The sequence below is a fragment of the Oryctolagus cuniculus genome, chromosome 13 (genome assembly GCF_964237555.1).
Source record: "Oryctolagus cuniculus chromosome 13, mOryCun1.1, whole genome shotgun sequence".
Lineage (NCBI taxonomy): Eukaryota > Metazoa > Chordata > Mammalia > Lagomorpha > Leporidae > Oryctolagus > Oryctolagus cuniculus.
In genome coordinates, this window is record NC_091444.1 from 103,678,808 (window position 1) to 103,704,201 (window position 25,394).

Below are 25,394 nucleotides of genomic sequence, written 5' to 3' on the forward strand. Positions count from 1 at the left end.
TTGAAAGAGAGACAGAGAGTAACATCTCCCATCCTGGGCTAGCTCACTCCTGAGAGGCTCTCAACAGCCAGGACTGGCTCAGGCCAAAGTCCAGAATGAAGAACTCTATCCAGGTCTCCCGTGTGGGTGGCCAGGACCCAGCAATTTGAGCCATCATCTGCTGTCTCCCAGGGTTGCATTAGCAGGAAGCTGGAATCAGAAATGGAGCTGGGGCCGGCGCCACGGCTCACTAGGCTAATCCTCTGCCTTGCGGCGCCGGCACACCAGGTTCTAGTCCCGGTCGGGGCGCCGGATTCTGTCCCGGTTGCCCCTCTTCCAGGCCAGCTCTCTGCTGTGGCCAGGGAGTGCAGTGGAGGATGGCCCAAGTGCTTGGGCCCTGCACCCCATGGGAGACCAGGAGAAGCAACTGGCTCCTGGCTTCGGATCAGCGCAGTGTGCTGGCCGCAGTGCGCCGGCTGCGGTGGCCATTGGAGGGTGAACCAACGGCAAAAAGGAAGACCTTTCTCTCTGTCTCTCTCTCTCACTGTCCACTCTGTCTGTCAAAAAAAAAAAAAAAAAAAAAAAAAAAAAGGAAGGAAGGAAGGAAGGAAGGAAGAAAGAAAGAAAGAAAGAAAGAAAGAAAGAAAGAAAGAAAGAAAGAAAGAAAAGAAATGGAGCTGGGACTTGAGCCCACACAGTGTGATATGCAATGCTGGTGTCCCAAGAGGCAGCTTCACCACTGCACCCAATGTCCACCCCTCCCCTTCTCATTTTCCAAATGAGGAAATGGGCTGAGAGAGGGAAGTGACTGCAAAGGCTGGGCTGTAACCAGAAATCCCTGGTTTCCAGAGCAAGCTCAGAGGAGCCCAGCATTCAGGAGCTCCATTTGGAAAAGTCAAATTCTTTCAAGATAAGATGCATCTTGTATACCTTTCCTGGATGGGAGGTGTCCCTCAAGCTTGCCAGGAAAACAGAAGGAACCACTGGATCTGTTTCATTCCCACATCAGTGAGTGGTTCGGGGAGCCAGGCCTGCCAGAGAATCAGCTCCAAGGGTTTGCTTGCAGCAGAGGGGAATGGACAGTGTGACACTAGACAAGGCAGCCTCACACCCTTCTAGGCACTCTGCCTGCCAAACTCATCATTGCCCAGAGTCTGGCATTTGGCAGGTGGTAAACTTTTTTAAATTATTATTATTTGAAAGACAGAGTTACAGAGACAGAGAGATCTTCCATCCATAGGTTTATTCCCCAGATGGTCCCAATGGCCATGGCAGGGTCAGGCTGAAGCCAAGAGCCACATGGGTCTCCCACATGGGTGCAGGGGCCCAAAGACTTGGGCCATCTCTCACTGCTTTCCCAGGCCATAGCAGAGAGCTGGATAGGAAGTAGAGCAGCCGGGACTCAAACCGGCACTCATATGGGATGCTGGCACTGCAGACAGCAGCTTTACATGCTACGCCACAATGCCAACCCTGGCAGACAAACATTTGCTAGAGATACAAGACTAGAAGGAAAATTTAACTCAGGGAGTTTAACATGCTAGCTTTACCTTAACATCTGACTGGACAGCGAGCCTGGGCACCTCTTGGGAGAACATCTTCCACCATTTGGTCTATCTTAGAATTGGCCAAATTACTTTAGAACATCGTTCTTAAACTCTAGCATGCACAAGAATCACCTAGGTGCTTGTTTATAATGCGGAGTCCTTGGACGCAGTCCTAGGTGTTTTGATTCAGTAGATCAGTGTAGAGTTCAGGAATTCATCCATTCCACAGTCAGCCCTTCCTGTGTGCCCAGTGCTGTTCTGTTCCAGGAGTTGGGGTACCATGATGGCCACAACAGGTTCTCCTCTCCAAGGCTTATGTGCCAACAAGGGACACAACACTCAACTAACACAAACACGCCGGGGGAGCTGCATTGCTAACAAGCACACAGGTGACACTGCCGCAGGTAGCTCCAAGTCCACACGTGGAGAAACACTGCTCTAGGAAGGGGAATTTTAGGCTGGCGTGTGGCTCACTAGGCTAATCCTCCGCCTGCGGTGCTGGCACACCGGGTTCTAGTCCTGGTCGGGGCGCCAGTTCTGTCCCAGTTGCTCCTCTTCCAGTCCAGCTCTCTGCTGTGGCCCAGGAAGGCAGTGGAGGATGGCCCAAGTGCTTGGGCCCTGCACCCACATGGGAGACCAAGAGGAAGCACCAGGTTCCTGGTTTTGGATCGGCACAGTGCTGGCCATAGCAGCCATTTGGGGGGGGGGGTGAACCAACGGAAGGAAGACCTTTCTCTCTCTCTCTCTCTGTCTACCTCTGCCTGGCAAAAAAAAAAAAAAAAAAAAAAAAAAAAAAGAAAGGGGAATTTTACAGCCCAGGAGGAATGTAAACAACTGTGCAACCCCTGAGCTGAGCCGTTTGCACATGACCCGTGGTTGGAGCCGCCGTGGCTGTCAGCAGGGAGCAGAAGGAACTTGGGCTGCAGCATCCCCGTGAGCCCATGTGCTGTGGGGCGAGAGCACATGGGGCAGCACCCAGCAGTCTCCTCTGAGGGTGAGAAGCTGGCGGGCCAGCCCAGCTTCCCCAGACAAGCATCGCCTGGTGCCCGGGAAGCTCTGGCTCGCAGCTGCCGCGTGCTTCGTGTGCAGTCCAAAAGGATTTCTACAGCACAAATGTGTGGTTTGGCTCTCTCCACACCCAGCCTGTACACTCACAGTGAGCAGCCCCTGACGTCCTGTAGCACCGCTCTTGGGAGCTGTCAGTGTTTAAGCAGGGAGTGCCCCTACAGTGAGGCCGTGCTGCCTGGGATGGGGCCGGCCTGCGTGGAGAGCTTGAGTTAGCGGCAGCCTTTCAAAAGGCATATGATGTTGTGAGGTCCATTGAATAACTCCCTCGAATCGCCTGGGCAAGAATGTCAGGCAGAATTCCAGGGAACTGCCAGGAGGGAGGGGCCTCTCTTCGCAGGCTGAAGCCAAAGATATAGACGACACCCTGGGCTGTGGGTGCAGATCTGTGGCTCAGCAAAGAGGTCGAACCACTCACCACATGGACCATGTTACTGGAGAGGGTCTGCCTCCACGCAGGCTTCCAGAGGGTCAAGGGAGGGTGCTGGAGCCACGGGTTGACCCTGCTGAAACTGTACAGAGCTTATCAACTCTTCCTAAGTCCGTGGGGGTTGGGTCTGCTCTTAGAAACTTGTGTGCAAAGAAGAGAGCCTGTGTGAATCTCTTGTTAGAAACTGGCTGATGTTGCTCCCTGCTGATGTACTGGGAAGGCAGCAGACGATGGCCCATGTACTTGGGGCCCTGCTATCGACAATGGGAGAGCCAGACGGGATTCCAGGTTCTTGGCTTTGGCCTGCCCTGCCCTGGCAGTTTTGGCCCTTTGGGGAGTGAACCCATGGATGGACGATCTCTCATTCTCTGTGGTCTCTTCCCCTTTCTCTCAGTAAGTCTGTCTTTCAAATAAGCAAATCAATACATTTTTAAGCAAAAAAGGAATTGATTGTTGCTACATCATTGTTAATAGCGGCACCACTGGCAGCCATAATGAAGGATCAGTCATGCCCTAAGCCTTACTACATGAGCCCTGCTCCTCCTGCCAACCCTACAAGAGAGTTCTTTTTTTTTTTTTTTTTTTTTTGACAGGCAGAGTGGACAGTGAGAGAGAGACAGACAGACAGAAAGGTCTTCCTTTTACCGTTGGTTTACCCTCCAATGGTTGCTGCGGCTGGTGTACTGCGGCCGACGCACCGCGCTGATCCAAAGCCAGGTGCCAGGTGCTTCTCCTGGTCTCCCATGCGGGTGCAGGGCCCAAGCACTTGGGCCATCCTCCACTGCCCTCCCGGGCCACAGCAGAGAGCTGGCCTGGAAGAGGGGCAACCGGGACAGAATCTGGCGCCCCAACTGGGACTAGAACCTGGTGTGCCGGCACCGCAGGCGGAGGATTAGCCTAGTGAGCCAAGAGAGTTCTTACCACACTCTCCTTCTAGATAATGAGATGGAGGCTCAGAGAGACAGCTGGATGTGGCTGAGAGCTTGGAATGTGGAGATGGAATAAGAGTTCTTGCCCTAGATCCTCTACTGAGCACTCTTGAAAAATTAAGTTCTTCCTTTACTCATTTATGAAATAATGATAATCGTATTTGCCTTCAAACATTGTATAAAGATTATAAATACTATAAAGCATAAGTATAAAACTCTGCCTAGCATGTAGTAAGCACTCATTCTTATTATCACTAGTAGCAGGACCAGCATTAAGTGGCTTGCAGGATGCACCACAACTAGTAGGCGGTAGACCTACGGCTGTTATCAAAGCCCAGATTTTTAGCATTGACTTAACAAGGAAATTTTCAGAGTTCTAGAATTACACTGAACCATGTAAATTCACCATAAGGTTTTCTGGAAGGTCCTTGAATTGAGCAATTCCTTGAGCCCATTTGTTTTTGGTTTTGTTTTTGAGAAAGAGAGAGAGACAGACAGACAGACAGATAGAGAGAAAGCAGATAAGAAAGTGTTTATCCGCTTATCCCAAATGCATGCAAAGGCTATGGCTGGGCCAGGGCCAAAGCTAAGGGTTGAGAACTCAATCTGGGTCTCCCAGTGGGTGTCAACAACCCCATTACTTAAGCCATCACTGCTGTTTTGTAGTCTAGGTTAGCAGGAAACCAATCAGGAGCCAAAGCTGGGAATTGAACCCAGGTATTCCACCACTTAAGGAAAGCATCTTAACAATGCACTAAAAGCCCACTATAAGCCCAATTCTTATTGCTGTCAGCACTGGCTAGTAAAAACAAAAATCCCACACAAAAAAATGTAGGGGTTGTCACTGGGGCACAGTGACTAAAGCTGCCACCTGCAATGCTGATATCCCATGTGGATGCAGGTTTGAGTTCCAGCTGCTCCACTTCTGATCCAGCTCCCTGCTAATGCACCTGGGAAAACAGCAGAAGATGACCCAAGTGCTTGGGCCCCTGTACCTACATGGGAGACCTAGAAGAAACTCCAGGTTCCTGGCTTCAGCTTGGCCCAACCCAAAAGGATGTTGTAATCATTTCCAAATGGGAAATTTCTCTCTCTTCCTCTCCCTCTCTAATTCTGCCTTTCAAATAAATAAATAAATCCTTAAAAAATACTGCCAATATGTAACCTCATCCTAAAACATTCAAAAAGTTCATGGAAAATTCATATTATGAAAAAACTGTGCATGGACTTGAATATTTTCTGCACTGAAATAAACTTACCTTTTAATTCCATTTTCCATTAACTTTTTGAAATACTTGCCTGTTGCTTTCTCACCCTTTGATGAGGTTGTGCTTTCTACCATGGCGCCCAATGCTATGGGGGTAACAGACACCCCTAGCCTTTGGTCCCTTTTTTGTTTTGGAAGTAGTCAGTGCTATATAAAGCTATCTCTCTAACATGAGTACAATACAAAGTTAGCAAGGGTTGTTGATGGGCCCAAGTGAAGTTTCAAATAGCCCAAAACTCATGACTACAGAACCTTCTCAGACCAATTTGGGGGAAAATGTTACAAATGAATGACAGAGCAGCAGTAAAACTCCCCAGAGAGTGCTCCTGGGGAAAAGAGTCCCATGGGTGTTTACCTGTGCCTACCCAGCCCTAGGAATGCCGCTAGCAAAAATGAGCAAACAGAAGTCAAAACAGGTCATTAGAGAAGTACTTGTGCTATAGAACCAGGTCTTTTGCAAAGAATTTTACCACAATTGGAAACAATGAACCCTTTGGTCCCTATAAAGGATAGTTTGACTTAGAAAGAGTAACAATTAACCACACATTTTTCTTCTAAGAATTTGTTTGCCCTTGCATGGGACTCCAAATCCCATTCTGGGTGGTACTAATCCCATTTTACTCGATAAAGTGATCACATTAAGTGTGAAACTGATCATATAGATAGTATTAAATGTCAAAAGGATCACATAAATAAGACCAAGTGTCTGGTAATGACAATAGATAGAATTAAAAAGGAGAGAAAGTTCCAACATGGGAAGCAGTCCACACAGCAGACTCATAGAACGACAAACACCCTAAACAGCACTCTGACCTCAGAATCAGCCCCTAAGGAATTTGGATCTGGCTGATAATCCCATGAGAGCATTTCAGGCATGGAAAGCCAAGACACTGTGGCAAAAACTGTTCTGCGTGAAGGATCTCTTTGAGTGAGACCCCAGTGGAAAGAAAGGGGTCATCAAAGAAGGAGGTACTTTTCTCTGAAGGGAGGAGAGAACTTCCACTTTGCTTATGGCCTTGTCTGAATACCAGTGGAGTTTGTGGACTCAAAAGGCTTCCATAGCCTTGGCAGCTTAATTCAAGAACCTTGGATGGTCACTGATGTCAAAAATATGAGTGTTACTTTTTAAAATCAACAACAGAAGTCACTGTGCACTTACTCCCCATGTTGGATCTCTGTCCTTGATGAGAATTAACGGTAAAACTTGTCTTCAAACTGTACTTTAAACTTTGTGTGTCTGTCTGTGTGTGCAAACTGTTGAAATCTCTACTTAGTATGGAGCTGGTCTTCTGTATATAGTCAATTAAAAACAAATCTTAATGAAGAATGGAATGGGAGAGGGAATAGGAGGTGGGACGGGAATGGGGGTGGGAGGGCAGGAATATTCCTAAAAGCTGTATATATGTATTCATTAAATAGAAACCTTCTAAAAAAAAAGAATTTGTTTTCCAACATGTACAATGGGATGATTCAGCATTATTTGCCTGGTCATGGAGACAGGATATATTTGGTGATTTTTGTGTGTGCCTCTACTAATATATTCTTTTCTTTGATCTTCACCAAAACACCTAAGACACATGCTTTCACCACACAGCAATGCAAGGATGTGTAACTGGGGAGTCTTCTTCATGTGAACCCTCCTTACTGCTCACAATGGGGGCCAGAATTAGAGCTGACAGAGAAGTAGGCAGGGAAGGAAATTGTGTGGGCAAGAAGGCATGCTAACAACCCTACCTCACCCCCTCCCCCGCCTCCTCCAAACTATCACCTGTCTTCCCTGAAGGTGTCTATAGACAGAAGACAAGGATTAAGATAAGAGGTCCAGTTTACCAGCAAAGAAACTATGCTTGCTATTCCAATGACTTTTGAGTCAAGGAGGCAATCAAAACAGCAATTACAGAACGTCCAAAAATTGATGGCATGAGAATACTGCATATAAAATATGAGAAGCATCCTAAATCATTTTCAGAGGAAAAGATACAACCTGAAATGTCTTTGAAATTAAATAAAAGAGAATGAAAAGAACTAAACTGAAGATTTATTCCAAGACACTAGGGGAACAGTAACAAATAATGTAGATATAAAAAAGGAATAAATTTTTCAGTGAATTAGAAAAGTTAATAAAGTAGACTTAATAGATTCAAAGCTAGGACACTGAGAAGGTCAATGGATATGTGAATATCTGATTAGCTCAATAAAGAAAAGGGAAAAACAACATTTGAAGTGGAAAAGGAGGTTATGGGTGAAGATATTTTAATGCTAAGATATAATTCTATGTAGTTTTATGCTAATTTTAAAAGTTTTGAGGAAATAATTTTTCCTATGAAAATACAAATTATTAGAATTAATTTAAGAATATATAGAATATTGAAAAAACTAATAACCACAAAATAAGTGCGAAATAAGTTGCCAGAATACTCTCTTCCAAATTCTGGACCCAAATTCTGGACATTTTAGTGATGAATTTTTTTTTTGGACAGGCAGAGTGGACAGTGAGAGAGAGAGACAGAGAGAAAGGTCTTCCTTTGCCGTTGGTTCACCCTCCAATGGCTGCCTTGGCCAGTGCCCTGTGGCCGGTGCACCACGCTGATCCGAAGCCAGGAGCCAGGTGCTTCTCCTGGTCTCCCATGGGGTGCAGGGCCCAAGCACTTGGGCCATCCTCCACTGCACTCCCGGGCCATAGCAGAGAGCTGGCCTGGAAGAGGGGCAACCGGGACAGAATCCGGCGCCCCGACCAGGACTAGAACCTGGTGTGCCGGCACTGCAAGGCGGAGGATTAGCCTATTGAGCCGCGGTGCCGGCTTTAGTGATGAATTTTAACAATTCTACTAATAGCAGAGAATTCTCTTTAAATTCTTATACAGAGGACAATGAAAAGCTGTGAAATTCATTTTCCGAATCTAGCTAACTCTGAACATAAAATTTGTGAAAGATAACCCAGAAAAATCTTCAGGTATATCTTATAAATTAAGATACAAAAATCATAGATAAAATATTAGTAAATATAATCCAGAAAGAAATTAAAGCATAGGGCCAAGTAGGATTTGTTACAAAAATGCAAGAATGTAAATTAATAGAAAATCTTTTTAGTACAACTCATGCTATCAATAGGTCAAAGTTAGGGGTGGGTGTTTGGGATAGTAGTTAAAATGCCATTTAGGACACTCTTGTCTCAGAACCTGAGTGTCTGGATTTGATGCCTGACCTTGGCTCCTGACTTCAGCATCCTGCTAATTTAGTGGACTCTGGGAGGCAGCAGTGATGGCTCAAGTAGCCGGGCCCCTGCTGCCCATGTGGGTTAAATTCCCAGATCCTCAGTTGTAGATCAGCCCCAACTGTTGTAGATATTTGCAGAGTGAACCAGTTCTCTCTCTCTCTCTCTCTTTCACTGCCTCTCAAATAAAAAAAAAAGTTTTTAAAAATAGATCAAAGTTGGAGAATCCTAGTGTCATCTCAACTGAATTTATGAAAGTCAACACCCATCTCGTAAGAGGAAGAAGAGAAGGAGGAGAGAAAAGGCAGGAGAGAAGGAAGTGGGAAGAGAAAAGAAGAGAAAGCCAGCTCCTGGTGCACAATAAAGAAAATCTATTTCAAAGCAAAAACCAAATACAGATAAACTCCCATTAAATACAGCAACAAGCATATTCTCTTAGAGAAATAGAAAATCCATTCAGCCTAATAATGAGTAAGAAAAAATCAGAAAATAAAAGAAAACAGGGGCTGGTGCTGTGGCACAGTGGGTTTATCTTTCACCTAAAGGACTGGCATCCCCATATGGGCTCCAGTTCGTGTCCCAACTGCTCCACGTCCCATCCAGCTCCCTGCTTCTGGCCTGGGAAAGCAGCAGAAGATGGCCTAAGTCCCTGGGCGCCTGCACCCACATGGGAGAATCAGATGAAGTTTGTGGCTCCTGGCTTCAGTCTGGCCTAGCCCTGGGTGTTGTGGCCATTCGGGAGTAAACCCATGGATGGAAGACATTTCTCTGTCTCTCCCTTTCTCTGTCTGTAACTCAAGTAAATAAATAAAATCTTGAAGAAAAAAAAAAAAAAGGAAAAAATTGAGTCACTAATCAAAAAACTTTCCCATCAAAGAAAAACCCAGGGGCTTCTATCAAATATTACTTTAAAAATGAACAGCAATCCTTAAACTTTTCCACGTAATTGAGGAGAAAGGAGTAATTTCAAACTCATTTTAAAAGGCCTGCATTACCTGATCCCAAAGACTGAGCAGGACACTACAAGAAAACTATAGATTGATATTTCTAGTGGACATAGATGTGAAAATTCTCAATAAAATACTAGAAATTGAAGTCAGCAACACTTTAAATGATTATACACTGTGTGTTATACTCAAGATCAACTGGAATTATTCCTGGAATGCGAGAATGGTTCAACACATGCAACTCAATAAATATGTTTTAATGCTAAAACATTATGCTAAAACCATATGATCACCTCAATAGATACAGAGGAAGCATTTGACAAAAGTCAACATTCCAAAATCTCCCAACACATTAGGCACAGAAGGAACATACTCCAACACAATAAAGGCCATATATGTCACGCCCATCGTTAACACAAAGTCAATGGAGAAAAGCTTTCAACAATGCCAACAGATGCCACTTTGACTCAACATGGTACTGGAAGTCCCAGCCAGAGCCATCAGTAAGAAAAAATAATTAAAAGCATCAAAATCAGAAAGAAAGAAGTTAATTGGTCTCTGTTTTCAGATGACATGATCTTATATAAAAGAAATCCTTTGAGCCGGCGCCGTGGCATAGCAGGTAAAGCTGCCGCCTGCAGTGCCGGCATCCATGTGGGCGCCAGTTCGAGTCCCAGCTGCTTCACTTCCGATCCAGCTCTCTGCTGTGGCCTGGGAGAGCAGTGGAAGATGGCCCAAGTGCTTGGGCCCCTGTACCCACATGGGAGGCACCTGGCTTCGGATCGGCGCAGCTCCAGCCATTGCGGCCATCTGGGGAGTGAGTGAGCAGATGGAAGACCTCTCTCTCTCTCTCTCTCTCTGCCTCTGCCTTTTTGTAACTCTGTCTTTCAAGCAAATAAAATAAATCTTTAAAATAAATAGATAAATAAATAAAGTCTAAAGACTCTCCTGCAAATGTTAGAACTAATAAATTCAGTACAATTACAGAACATAAAAACAAACATACAAAAATTAAATGTATGACTACTAAATAACAACAAACTATCGAAAAAATTTAAGAAAAAAATTCCACTTATAATAGTATAAAAAGATTAAAAAACTTAAGAATAAGCTTAATCAGGGAGGTAAAATATTTGTACATTGAAAACCATAAAACATCTAGGAAAGATATAGAAGAAGCAAATAATCAAAAAAGACAGTTTGTGTTAGTGGGTTAGAAGAATCAATATTGTCAAAATGTCCATACTAGCCCAAGCAATATCCAAATATATATATATATATATATATATATATAAAGAATGCATATAACTCAATAGCAGGACAAAAAATGAAAACAAAGCAAATAACTTGATTGAAAAATGGGTAAAGGACTCAATGGACATTTTTTCAATGAAGATATAGAAATGGTCAACAGGTACATGAAAAGGTACTCAACATTACTAATCACCATAGGGCAATGCAGTTCAAAATCACAATGAGGTATCACTTGACATCTGTTAGGATGGCCACCAGAAAGTCAAAGGTGGGGTGAGCATGTGTTTCAGCATGAAGTGTCCATCTGGGACAGTGGCATCCCATATGGGAGTGCCTGATTCAAGATTCAATCCCCAGCGACTCCACTTCTGATCCAGCTTCCTGCCAATGGTAGCCTACGTGGCAGTAGATGACGGCTCAAGTACTCGGGTCCCTGCTATCCAAATGGGAAATGGGATGGAGTTCCAGGCTCTTGGCTTTAGCCTGGTCCACCTCTGGCTATTAGAGATTCTTGGAATGTGAACTAGTAATTGGAAGATCTCTCTCTTCTCTTTCATTTTCAAATAAAATTATGAGAAAATAATTAAAGGAATTTTAAAGGTCAAAGGATGTGGAAAGGAAACCTGATGTACTGTTGTTGAGAGTATAAATTAGTACAGCCATATGGAAAATGAAAGTTCTTCAAAAAATTAAAAATATATCTACCATAGGGTCCAGCAATCCTACTTCTTGGTATCTATTCATGGAAAATAAAATCACTACCACAAAGAGATATCTTTACTCCCAAGTTCACTGCAGCTTTATTCACAATCACCAAGACAAAGAAACTATGTATGTGTCCATCAACAAATGGATGGATAAAGAAAATACAGTAAGTATGCACAATGGAGTGTTTCTCAGCTTTGAATAAGAAGGAATCCTGTCATCTGCTACAACATGGATGGCCCTGGGGTACATTAGCTAAGCGAAGCAAGCCAGGCACAGAAAGACAATCGCATGATCTTGCTTATATTTGGTATCTACAAAGGTCAAACTCTTAGAAGTAGAAGAAGGGTGGTTAACAAGCATCGGGGCTGAGAGAAGTGGGTAGCTGTTGGTCAAATAGTGCAAAGCTTCAGTTCTACAATGAGTAAGTTCTGCAGAGCTCACATACTGCATGGTGACCATAATCAATAATCATGTATTGTGTGCAGGTAATTCTGACCTACAATGTTTAGATTCTGGATTTCCCAACATGGTGGTGATGTGAAAGCCACATGCATTCAATAGAAACTATACTTCTAATTGGGAAGTTTGAACTTCTCCTGGACTGCCAGTATGCAGCTGACACCTTCTGTTGATGTTGGGTGATGAGTGTGAGCCCAGCTCCCAGGCAGGTCATGCAGAGAAACAATCGATATTCCGTAGGTCAGGTGGATTAAATGCATTTGCCACTTTTTCCATGTATGATGAGTTTACTGGGATGGAACCTCTTGGTAAGTAGAAGAACATCTGTACTGGAAATTTCTAAGTCTAAAGTTTTCTCACACACAGAAAGGATAACTATGTGAAGTGGTAGTTATGTTAGTTAGCTTGACTGCATCAATCATTTCACAATGTATATCAGAATATCATGTTGTATATCTTAAATAAGTATAAATTTTATTTTTCAATTCTAGCTCAATATATAGTTGAGGAAAAAGAACTTTCTTATTAACATTTGAACTAATAAATGAACTCAGAAAGTAATAACTATTGGAAGAGAAATGAAATAATAATATTGAAACTAAATGAGTAACTGAAGCTATCAGAAGTCTTAAAAAATTCAAAAGTCAAAGTGTTTATCATATTTCAATAATGACCAATAGAAAGTATAATGAAGAGATAGCATTAACAATGGCAAGAAAAATTTAAAAAATATCTGGAAACAAATTTAATAGGATCTTATAAAATCTATAAGAAAAGGATCTATCAAAGGACATAAGAAGAATTAAAGAAATGGGGAGACTTATGTTCTTTGGTGAGAAAAGTCAACATTACCAATACATGTTACTAATAATCTAAACACAATTCCAACAGGTGCCCCTGTGCGAGTTTTAGGGGAATGAGAAATGGGAAAAGTAATTCTAACATACAACTGGATAAAAATAATTAGTGGGGGAAAAGAAAGGATGAACAAGAGGCATATTTATTTCTACTGCACAGTAGAACATATTGTAAAACTACAGTGACCTGCAAATGTGCTAATAGAGCCAGGTGGACAAACCAATGGAAAAAAACTAAAAGACGAGAAATGCCCAAGGTTAATTCAGTACCTAGAAGTCAATGATTTCTTTCTCTTTGGATGTCAAATAGTGTTGGAACACTTGACAAAACAAAACATACTTCCTAAATGTCATAGGTCTAAATAAATTGTGGTTACATTAACTATTTAAATAATAACATAAAGGTTCTAGGGGAAACTAGATGCATAGTAACACACTCTAAGAATGAGAATGATTTTTCAAACAAGACATTAAAGGTCAAAAATGGGAAACTACTGATCACTCTGACTACCAAAAAAATGAAACATTTTTATAAATACCATGAATGAGATTAAAAAGCAGATACATTTTAGAAAATATTTGTAATGTGCATGAGAAAGAGGGCTTTGTTTCTTTTATTTTAAACTATAAATAGCTGGTAAGCATAAAACACTCAACTGTGCTAATTATCAAAATGCAAATGAAGATATGAATAATAAAAAAATTCCACCCATCAAACTGACTCATGTCACTTAAGGTTTGGCTTCCCAAAACGAATGAGGACTTGGTGAGCAGGAACCCTGCTTGGGGAGGAATAAAACAGGGCTGGTCTTTTATGACCACAAGGAGCACAGCTCCAAGCACAGGATTAGTCTTGGGCTCAGGAAGTCCACAAGGGGCTTTATGGTGAGAAAGATGATATAATGATACGTGCAAATATTTACCCACAATGGTACTTATATTAGCATATTTTGAATAGTAGAAACATAGAGCCATGTGAACGTTTAATAGAAGTCTGTTAAGTACTGCAAGTATACTTCAAAAAATCCATGGAAATGGAATAAAAGTTCATTTTGGTGCAAAAAACTTTCGAGAGTCATGAATAGTTTTTCAGAATACATATTTTATTGAAGACCCCTTATATGTACGCATTTCAAAAATTTTTACACCAAAGTAAATGTATATTTTAATACTATTTTCCATTAACTTTTTGAAGTCCTCTCATATAATTCTATATAATCACTATATATAGTGATTGAGAAGTGCATGAAGGAATTTGTGATGACTTTAGATTATCCATGATGTTATAATATAAAAAGTAAAATTTTAATAACTAAGTACTGTAGTCCCTTTTGTGTTAAATAAATGCAGTATTTATAGAACTATGTGCTCCAAAGTATTATGAGAGATGATATCTAGGTCTCTCTCTTTTTTATCTCTGGAATAAGAAAATATTGTTATGTTATTGTAAAGGAGGGGCTGTCTTTTGCGTACACTATAAATGAAGTCAGGATAGATCAGAGACCTGAGTGAGGGCTGGAACTGTAAGACTCTTGGAAGGAAGCATAGAGCAAAACCTTCACGGCCTGGCTTTGGACATGATTTCTTGGCCATGACGCCCAAGGCACAGGCAATAAAAGAAAAAAAAAAACAGACAAATTAGGCTTATGACAATTACAAATATTTGTGTATCAAAAGACACTATCAACCCTGTAAGAAGGCAACACAGAGAATGGGAGGAAATATTTGCAAATCACTTATCTGTTAAGGGATTGATATGCAGCATAAAGAACTCCTAAAACTCAACCACAACAAAGCCCAATCCAAAAATGGGCAAAGGACTTGACTAGGCATTTCTCCAAAGAAGTTGTACAAATGACCAGGATATTTGCAAAAAGATAGCCAACATCATTAAGTTTTAGGGAAACGCAAATCAGCAGCGTGAGAAACCCTCCACCCTCCGCCCCCACACATACCCATTAGGATGACTACTGTCAAAAGAAACAAAACAATGAGTTTTGGTGAGGATGTAGACAAACAGGAACTGTTGGGCACTCACTGTTGGTGAGAATATAAAATGGAACAGCAGCTATGGAAAGCAGCATGTATTCCAGAAAATAATCAAAATAGAATTTCCATCCATGGGATCTGGCAAGGTCACTTCTAGTTATCTATCCAAAACAACTAAAGTGGAGTCTAAGCATGATCATACTGCCACGTTCCTACCAGCATTACTCACAGTAGCCAAAAGGTGGAAGACATCCAAGTGTCTGTGGACAGAGGAATGGATTAAAAAAGTGGTCTATACACACAGTGGGATTTCATTCGGCCTTAACAAGGAAGGGAATTCTGACACGTGCTACAACAACAATGAACCTTGAGGACATCAAATGCATCACTCACAAAACATCAACTGCCTCTCTTATTCCCACTCTTATGTTTAACAGGGATCACATTTCAGTTAATTTTCAACACTTAAGAATAACTGTGTGATAATTACAGAATTAAACCAGTCATATTAAGTAGAACAGACAAAAAAAAAATACTATGAGGGATAATGTATTAAGTTGTCCATTAGCAGTCAGGGCTATGCTGATCAAGTCACCATTTCTCATAGTGTCCATTTCACTTCAGGAGGTTTCCTTTTTGGTGTTCAGTCAGTTGTCACCGATCAGGGAGAACATATGGTATTTGTCCCTTTGGGACTGGCTTACTTCACTCAGCATGATGTGTTCCAGATTCCTCCATTTTGTTGCAAATGACTGGATTTCGTTGTTTCTTACTGCGGTATAGTATTCTAAAGAATACATATCCCATAATTTCTTTATCCAGTCTACCATTGATGGGCATTTAGGTTGGTTCCAGGTCTTGGCTATTGTGAATTGTGCTGCAATAAACATTAGGGTGCAGACCGCTTTTTTGTGTATCAATTTAAACTCCTTTGGGTAAATTCCAAGGAGTGGGATGGCTGGGTCGAACGTGCCAATGCCATCTCACTATTCCAAGTGATCAATTTCAGTTCACAATTGATCATAATGAAAGGACTAAGAGTCAAAGGGAGCACATAAACAAGTCTAGTATCTGCTAACACTAACCGATAGAATAAATAAAGGGGAGAGTGATCCAACATGGGAAGTGAGATACTCAGCAGACTCATAGAATGGCGGATGTCCTAAATAGCACTCTGGCCTCAGAATCAGCCCTAAAGGCACTCGGATCTGGCTGAAAAGCCCATGAGAGTATTTCAGGCATGGAAAGCCAAGACACTCTGGTAAAAAGATCTCTGTGAGTGAGATCCCAGTGGAAAGAACAGGTCTTCAAAGAGGGAGGTGCCTTTCTCTGAAGGGAGGAGAGAACCTCCACTTTGACTATGACCTTGTCTAAACAAGATAAGAGTCGGAGAACTCAAGGGGCTTCCATAGCCTTGGAAACTCATGACTGGTGCATAGGGAGATTACTGATGCCATAAACAGGAGTGTCAATTTGTAAAGTCAACAACAGGAGTCACTGTGCACTTACTCCTCATGTAGGATCTCTGTCCTTAATGTGCTGTACACTGAGGCTTAATGCTATAACGAGTACTCAAACAGTATATTTCACTTTGTGTTTCTATGGGGGTGCAAACGATTGAAATCTTTACTTAATGTACACTAAACTGATCTTCTGTAAAAAAAAAAAAGAAATTATCAATTCCCAACTTGACTCTCACTGGGATTAAACATGACAATAGGTCTGATCTGATTTCATCATCATTAAAAAAAATCATCTATTATTTTTCACTTTATGTTTCTGTGTGGGAGCAAACTGTTGAAATCCTTACTTAAGGTATACTAAGCTGATCTTCTGTATATTAAGATAATCGAAAATGAATCTTGATGTGAATGGAAGGGGAAAGGGAGTGGGAAAGGGGAGGGTTGTGGGTGGGAGGGACGGTATGGGGGGGGGAAGCCATTGTAACCCATGAGTCGTACTTTGGAAATTTATATTCATTAAATAAAAGATAAAAAAAAAAAATCAACTGCCGTGTGATTCTACTTATATGAACCAGGGCCCTAAAGTAGTCAAACACATAGAGACAGCAAGTGGAAGGGCGGCTGCGTGGGCCTGGGCGGAGGAGGTAACGGGAACTCATTACTGAATGGGCACTGGATTTCAGGAAGAGTCCTGGATACGGATAGTGGCGATGACAGTACACCGTGTAAGTGTACTTAGTACCACTGGAACATACCCGTACAAAGGGTTGACATGATAGCTTTATGGTATACATATACTTTCACAATAAAAAGAGAAGGAGGGAGGCATGCTAGCTGGTGAATGCCAGTCCAAGCCCTGACTTCACTCACAGCCGTGTGACCTTGGACGTGTGCACCTGTGAGGTGTTACAGGCCAGATGTAGAAAGGAGAACTGGCTGCACTGTTTAATACTGTTGTAGAGACGGAGACACCTCATAAGCTACGTCAGCACCAGGTAAATGTGAGGCAAATACACTCTTTGATGCCATCAATTGAATGAATTAATTGCATTGATGATATAAAGTGCCCAGGACTCCATGTGGCACCTAATAAACACGTAGTACTAGTCAGCTAATATGGTTTACAATCCTCCCTAATACAGGGAGCACACACACCACCAGCCCCACCCTTGTCCAGGTCTCTGCATCCAAACCCATGGGCAGTGTGGCTCTCAGAGGGCTGCTCACAGCCCTGCTCCATCCCATAGTCATGGACCCAGTGTCTCTGTGAGGTCTGTGCCGCTGCAGTACACTCCACAGCTGCCCACGGACCTGAAAAACGACTGGCATCCTTAACCACCTTCAGATGCTGGCTGCAACTGAGCTCATTTCATGAAAGAGTACAATCACCCCAGACTTTTATGCTTCCAATTGCTTATATAAGTTATATGATAAAGTGTGGTCCTATAAAACACAAGGAAATGAAATTTCAAGCTAGGGTGACATGCTGAGAAAAATGCTACAATGTAGCTATTTGTGATATTAAAGCATTAACCGAAAGACTTATCAAGAGTTGTGGGGTTGACTTTGGATCTAGGAAAGCCAGCAACTCATACTCCCACGCGGATCAGATGTCTCGCGTCTTGGTCAGAGTTATTTTCTGTACGGTTTTACAGTAAATTACTTGTGATTTGAATAATGTAAAGGAGTCTCTGGAGGAGAGGAGAAGGAGATGGAGAAATGAGAGTGGGAGGGGGGAAGCGGAGGGAGAGATTGATTTAATTCCTAAAAATCCCCTGGAGTCCACACTAGAGAGGAGAGCACAAAGACACAACAAGGCAAGAGGAGCTTCTCACTGTGACAGAGGAAGGAACGGATGCATACTCACAGAAGGAGGGATGGCCTTGGAAAACCAGTATTTTGTAACCATGTAATAATAATCCAGGCACAATCCAGGAATGGATGCTGAAGCAGTGGGTGGCCATTTATTTCAGGAGGAATGGGATAATCATACCGTCTCAAAGCATCCCTTACAAGATACTGATTCTCCACAAAGGAGAAAATGTGCATGGTATTTACAGTGGAGAAAGCCGGCAGACCCCACTGTCACCAAATAGTCAGAGGAACTTACTGACACCAGGACAGATCTCTGGAGAGAGCCAAGTGTCACATCCCTGGAAGACCTGCCCATCACTCATATCTAACCATGAAGGAAGGTCAGACACACCCCAAACTCACTACAAAATAAACGGCTTAACATACTTTGCAAAGCTATCAATGTCAAAAAAGAAAAAGGAAGGCTAAGGAATGTTCTGGATTAAATGGGACTGAGGAGATACAACCACGAAATGCCATGTGTGGTTCTGGACAGGAAACAGTCACAAAGGATATTACTGGGATAAGTGATGGCATTTAGGTAAGACGTGTAGATTTAATCACAGTATGGTGCCGATGTCAAATTTTCTGATGTTGATAATTGTCCCGTGGTTATGTAAGTGAATATCCTTGTTCTTAGGAAATTCACATGGATGAATCAAGGGGCTTAGGGACATGATTTCTGCAAGGCATTCTCAAATAGTTGGGACAAGTGACACATAGGTAGCTAATCCATGTCACATTCACTACATTCAGTAGGCTTATGGAATCATGTACACATATATGGAGAGCAAGCAGAATAAAGCAAACAAACACGTCTGAATGTCCACAACAGGCGATCTGGCTGCAGGGCATATGGGAGCTCTAGATATTATTCTTTCACATTTTCTTTATGTTTTTTTTTAAATTATTTTAAAAATTTCGTGTGAAAAAAAAAGTTGAGCACGTTAATATCTAAGAACCTTTCTAACACTAGGTAGGGTGTGTGGTTTGAAACCATCGGCTGCTTTTCAGCAGATGCGGTGCCCAGAGCCTGGTCCCCACGCCCATCTTCCCCCACTCCCTGCCCTGCTCTCCCCTCACACTCAGTGGCTGTCTCCCCATGGTTTCCTTCCAAATTTACAACGTGAGATACTGGCAGAGTTCTTGCAAGCTCCTCAGAGAAGGAGCCGACACAAGTTTAGCCAAACAAATCAAGGCTTCATGGAGGGCGGTGACACTTGCATGTTGGATTGCTTCTTTGTTGATGGGATGCATCTTTCCTCAACAGCAGGTCCCTCTCCTTACTGCCAAACAGGGCTTAAGTCCTTCTTCTTAAAACAGCAAAAACCAAAAGCCACCCTGGATTCAACACTCCCCAGCCTCTTCTTTCTACCTCCTCCCAGTCATGGTTCTCTCCCTTCCCCCATCTACCACTTACCCTAAGCCTAAGCCTAAGCCTTAAGCCTAAGCCTAAGCCTAAGCCTAACCCTAAGTCTAACCCTAACCCTAACCCTAACCCTAACCCTAACCCTAACCCTAGCCCTAACCCTAACCCTAACCCTAGCCCTAACCCTAACCCTAACCCTAAGTCTAACCCTAACCCTAACCCTAACCCTAACCCTAACCCACAGCAAACTGCCTCTGCTCTCACCCACGCATGGGTACGGTGGGAAGAATCACTGTGTTCCTAAAGCTGTGTTTATGAAATGCATGAAGTTTGTATACCTTAAGTAAATAAAAGGTTTCTGGAGAAAAAAACCTGGAAACTATTCTGCCCAAACTCACCAGCTGCCCCCTTTAAGTAAAGCCCAGAGGCGGCCATTGGTCCTCACTTGATCTATTGGTAACTGTATGGGTCAGCTTTTCATTTCTACAACTAAAATACCTAAGAGAGGCTTTGTAGGAAGGGTGGAGGTTTATTTTGGCCCACAGTTTGGGGTTCACAGTCACGATCTGGTGGCCCCATTAACTCAGGCAGCTGGTGAGGCTGGAGGTGGCAGAAGGATGCCCAGGGGACAGAAAACAAGTTTCATCTGCCCTCCTAGGGCTCCTCCTGATACAGTCACCATGATCCAATCGCAGGCTCCACCCTAGAAGCTTAATCCAACCCAGTCACTTCTTACAGGCCCGCCGGCAGACACCACGAGCGGAGCAAGCCGCCACACCAATCCACCAGCCGTTAGTCCACCAGCTGCCACCCTAAAACTTGGGGGTTTAAGTATCTGCGTGAGATTGGAAGCCAAATCCTGTTCAGCCAGTAACAGCAGCCTTTCTCCTTGTCAACCACTCCTTCCTCCAGAGACAGGCTCATGCCCCCCGTGGCCCCTGTTCCTGATGCCCACACACCACCCAGTCAACAGGTCCCAGTAATCCCAGCACTCATCCCTGCTGTTCCCACCACGGTGCTGGGGCAGCCACCAGCTTCCAGCCTCCCGCCCACCTTCACTCCTCTTTCAAAATGATCTGACCCGAAACTAAGGCCTTGCTCTCCAGCTCAACTCCTTTCGTGATGTCTCATCTCGCCAAGGCCATTCTGACCCATCCTCCCAGCCCACCCTTTCGGTGCCTTGCACAAGCCACAATCCTGCTCACATCTGTGGTTTCAAATGCAATGAGGCATGGTCTCTGAGTTTCAACCTGGAGACACTCCAGTCCAAACAAATGAAGATTTACCAAACATTTCTCTTTCGTGCTTTTGATTGAGAACCATGTTTCACTTTGCAGGGTCGCCAGTCAGGCCCTTGCCACTGCTAAACAAGGGCGGAAACCTCATGGGATTCTCCTCCACCCGTGGCTTTGGGTTGTCCCTGGCACAGCATGGGTTGTCTCTCTGGATGACATTTCCCTTCGCATGTGAACCCTCTGCTAACTCTGCAGAAGACAGAGTCCATCACCCTGGACACTGGTAGACTAATGTGCCGAGTCGGCAGGAATCATGGCCAGAAATGAAAGCCTTAGAGAGTGGGCCCAGGTTCATGTGTTGGAAGTCTGGGTGAACTCAGCCAAAGCACGCAAAGAGAAGCAAGCAGGCAGGGCTGCACTGTGTCTGCCCAGTGCGATTCTCTCATCTTCACATGGACTTTCCTCCCAATAGGGAAAATAACGACACGGCAGCCGGGAAAGTCTGGATGGCTTCCAGCCAGCATGGTGGCTACTGTGGTTGTCCAGGGCCTTCTCCTTGGCCCCTAAACCCAAACCTTTCAATTCCACTCGAATGGCTAAGGGCAGGGTGTCGGTCTGAAACCCCTCCTCTACAGGTGATGTGAACAGCCAATATGGAATTGAAGGCACCCAGGAGGTATGAACACAGCCTTAAGGTTTTCTTTCCACGCACAGTACCACTAGGACAAGCGGCTGGTAAAACTTTTTGAAAGGTAACTTCCTGAGCTATATCCCCTTCTGAATTAGGGCATTTATAAGATACAATTCACACAGTGGTTATACAGAAATAACCCGAAGCAGAGAAGCTGTGGACACGTCAGGGCTTTCCCTGACGGATGGAAAGCTTGTCTATAGCAGTGACACCAGGAATCGGGAAACAGAATCCAGGAGACAAAATTCTGTGCTTGCTCCATTTTTAGCATCTTGCCTTTGTCAACTCATTTAATCTTCCTAACAGTCCTTGAAGCAGCTGCCATTGCTCTTTCTTTTTCTCAGCTGGAGAAACACTGGCGTGGAGAGACCTTTGCCCAAGCCGGCGCTGGAGCTGAGACTGGAATTCAGACCGCGCAGCCCCAGCGTCGGCTTCCTAAGGCCCTGCCATGCTTTCTGACAGGGTCACGTCTCAGCTGTTACACAGCTCACAGCGCTTGCAGGAATGTGGAGAAATCGCTGTGCTATCATGTCTAGTTAGGAAAAGAAACATGACCTCCAAATCATAGACAGAAAGGGGAAAAAAGGCAACACCAATCTCTAGGCTTAGAAACACAGACTCAGAGGTTTAGACACCCATCAGTTCTAGCATTGGTTAGGACGCTGTGGCCTCTCTCTGGTAGGCTACTTCTGTCTGGCCAGGACACAGGGTGACAATGTGATTTTTTCAAAAACATATTTTAGGGGCTGGCGCTGTGGCACAGAGGGTTAATGCCCTGGCCTGAAGCGCCAGCATTGCATATGGATGCCAGTTCATGACCCGGCTGCTCCACTTCCCATCCAGCTCTCTGCTGTGGCCTGGGAAAGCAGTAGAAGATGGCCCAAGTCCTTGGGTCCCTGCACCCGTGTGGGAGACCCAGAGGAAGCTCCTGGCTCCTGGCTTTGGATCAGCACAGCTCTGGCTGTTGTGGTCAACTGGGGAGTGAGCCATCGGATAGAAGACTTCTCTCTCTCTCTCTACCTCTCCTCTCTCTGTGTAACTATGACTTTCAAATAAATAAATGAAATCTTTTTAAAAAACATATTTTAGTTTTTCTAATAACCTCTAAAATTGGTTAAATATATATTTTTTGACAGGCAGAGTGGACAGTGAGAGAGAGAGACAGAGAGAAAGGTCTTCCTTTTCCGTTGGTTCACCCTCCAATGGCTGCTGCGGCCAGCGCGCATCGCTGATCCGAAGCCAGGAGCCAGTTGCCTCTCCTGGTCTCCCATTCAGGTGCAGGGCCCAAGGACTTGGGCCATCCTCCACTGCACTGTAGGGCCACAGCAGAGAGCTGGCCTGGAAGGGGGGCAACCGGGACAGAATCCTGCGCCCCGACCGGGACTAGAACCCGGTGTGCCGGCGCCGCAAGGCGGAGGATTAGCCTAGTGAGCCGCGGCGCCGGCCACCCCCCTCTGCTTTATTTTAATTAACTAATTAATTAGAGAGGCAGCCAGACATAGAGAGAGAGTGTGTGTGTGCACTCTCCTCTGTTGTTTCACTCCCCAAATGCCCACAATGACTGGGGCTGTGGTAGGGCAAAGCCGGGAGCTGAGAACTCAACCTGGGTCTTCACACTGGGTGTCAGAAACCCAAGTACTTGAGCCAGCACCACTGCCTCCCAGGGGGTGCATTAGCAGGAAGCTGGAGTCAGGGGCGGAGCCAGGCAGTGAGCCCAGGCCCTCTGATGCGGGGTGTGGAGCTCTGACCCTGTCTTAACCTCTAGGCCAAATGCCTTTGCCTGCTTGCTCTCTGCTCTTCCTCCTTCCAGGCCGGCACGTTCTGACCTCAGGAAGGCGGTTGTCTGCACACCAGCCTTCCAGTCCCCCGAGTCCATGGCTGGCTGGCTTGGTGGATCCAGCCAAGCCTACTTCCTGTCAGGCCCGATTTTCAGAGTGGAGCAGGCAGCCCTGTTGCCTTAAGAGTGGGGTCGTGCCCTCTCTGTTGGTCCCCAGGTCTCATTGCTCATCCAGCACTACCGGCCAGGGACTCCCTTCCTTCCGTCGCTTTCTGCAGGGTGTTTCCTTCACGTCCTACTTGGAGAAAATACCTTCTTGTTTCTAGATCTATCGAGGTCAAATGCTAAGTTTAGCACCCCCATCCCAAGAGGAAAAATTAATTCTTTTTTTAATCATGAAAGTAATTATTAAAACGTCATTGCAAATAGAAGAAATCGGGCAACATGGCAAGGTATAGACAAGCAGTAATCCTATTTAACTAGTCCAGGGGATGAACACAGGTGTTATTCCACTGGGCGGTTACAGCTTTCCAAGGGCCACGCAGCCAGCTGACTGCCACGGCTGTCCCCACCTTCCTCCCTGCGGTCAGGCCTGCCTCCCCAGCCTGCTCCTTCCTCCATTCTGTGGCTTTGCTGGTGGGATCTAATGCTCTGTTTTTGCCCCTGCCTTGCCCTCTGCCTATCCAACTCTAACTTGAAAACCCCAGGTCAAGTCCCACCTGCAGGCTGGATTCTCCACACCTTCCCGACACACACAAAACGCGCCGTGTCTCACAGTCCAACCACTTAACCGTCTCCTGCAGTTCCCACCTGGAGTCCATACTGCCAGGGAGCTGGAATTCTGCCCTCCACTTTCTCAGAGCCTACTGACACAGTCGTGACGCATCTGGCTAATAACGACATGCTATTTAAATAAAAAATTAGATCACCCATCCGTGCTAATTAAAGAAATAATTAAGGGGGCTTCCTTTTAATGTAGTGAAAGATCTCAGTCAATCCTTAAAGACTGACCCTAGGACTACAGTTTGCATGGATAGTCTGAAAATAATTTAAATCTCTCCCCAAAATCTTCCCTGATCCCAGAGATGCTATGAAATTCGGACGCCAATGAAGGCAGGGACTTCCTCAGAGAGAACTCTGGTCCTAGCACCAAGTTGCTGGGGTCCTGGGGCATTATTTATTCCCTGCTTACTAAACTCTCCACCTTCTGTAATCACTCCATCAAATTTACACAATCTGCAGAGATGATACCCCGTAAATCAGAGCTCAACTGGCCTGGCATTGCTCAAGTGCCCGGATGATGGATGCCCTTCAGCTCTGTCTTGGTGCAGAACACTTTCATTGATTAGACAAAGGTCTGGATTCAGCCGAGGGCTATGAGAGTCTCCGTGGCATCAGGAAACAGTGTCTGAAGCCTCCAAGCAGGAGTTCATGTTAAGTGGAAACAGCAGGGGCAGCCGTCCAGCCTAGTGGTCAAGATGCTCACAGCCCACATCCGAATACCTGGGTTTGATGCCTAACTCTGACTCCTGCTTCCTGCTACGTGGGCCCTGGGAGGCAGTAGTGATGGTCCAAGTAATTGGGTCCCTCTGCCCAAAGGGGAGACCTGGATTGAACTCTTGGTTCGTGGGTTCAACTGGCCCAGCCCCAACTGACATTTGGGGAGTGAACTGTCAGATGGGAGTTCTCTCTCTGCCTCTCAAAAATTAAGCAAACAAAAAAGTACCAGTTAAATAAAAAAGAGAAAAAGAAAGAAAGAGCCAACGGCAGTGACTGGGAGGGAGGCACAGTCGTACCCTGTTTTCAGACCCACAGGTGTTAGTGTGGCTTTGAAAACTGCTAACCCACAGGAATCCAGATTCGTGCTCACCTCTCGTCGCATTTGATCAGAATCACGCTGTCTGTTCCAATCCCTAAGGCTGCAGCTCCCTTCTTCAGAGAAAAATGACTCTGTTGGAAAAAAAAAAAAAGAGCATATTTTTAATTAGTTCCATACAAAGAAAAGATCCATTCCATCCGCAGGTTTTATTTTTTTCCTGGTTATGTTTCCAACGCCTGCTGATGGCATCCTTCACTTAACGCTTTTTAAAGGCACTGTGGTAAATACATGTGACCTCCAGTGGACATTCCGGTGGCCATAAGTGCATGCACACTGTTGTGCAACTGTCACCACCATCCATCTGGACAACTCCTGTTCCTTGTGCAAAACGGAAACTCTGCACCCACTAACGAAGGTCTCATTCTCCTCTCCCCACAGTCCCTGCACCCCCCGTTCTACTTCTGTCTCTGCATTTCCGGCTGCCCTTGGTTCCTCATATGGGTGGAATCACACAGCATTTGTCTGTGACTGGCTTATTTTC

The 25,394-nt window shown here is 44.5% G+C and overlaps 1 protein-coding gene across 1 annotated transcript in view; it reads right to left on the reverse strand.

The window, feature by feature from the left end:
- The window catches only part of GAD2 (glutamate decarboxylase 2), an 87,647-nt gene that overhangs the window by 39,367 nt on the left and 22,886 nt on the right, over positions 1 to 25,394 (reverse strand). Inside the window, exon 8 of the mRNA XM_002717305.5 lies at positions 24,905 to 24,984. Within this exon, the coding sequence (XP_002717351.1) occupies positions 24,905 to 24,984 (80 nt within the window). The remainder of the gene's footprint in view (positions 1 to 24,904; positions 24,985 to 25,394) is intronic.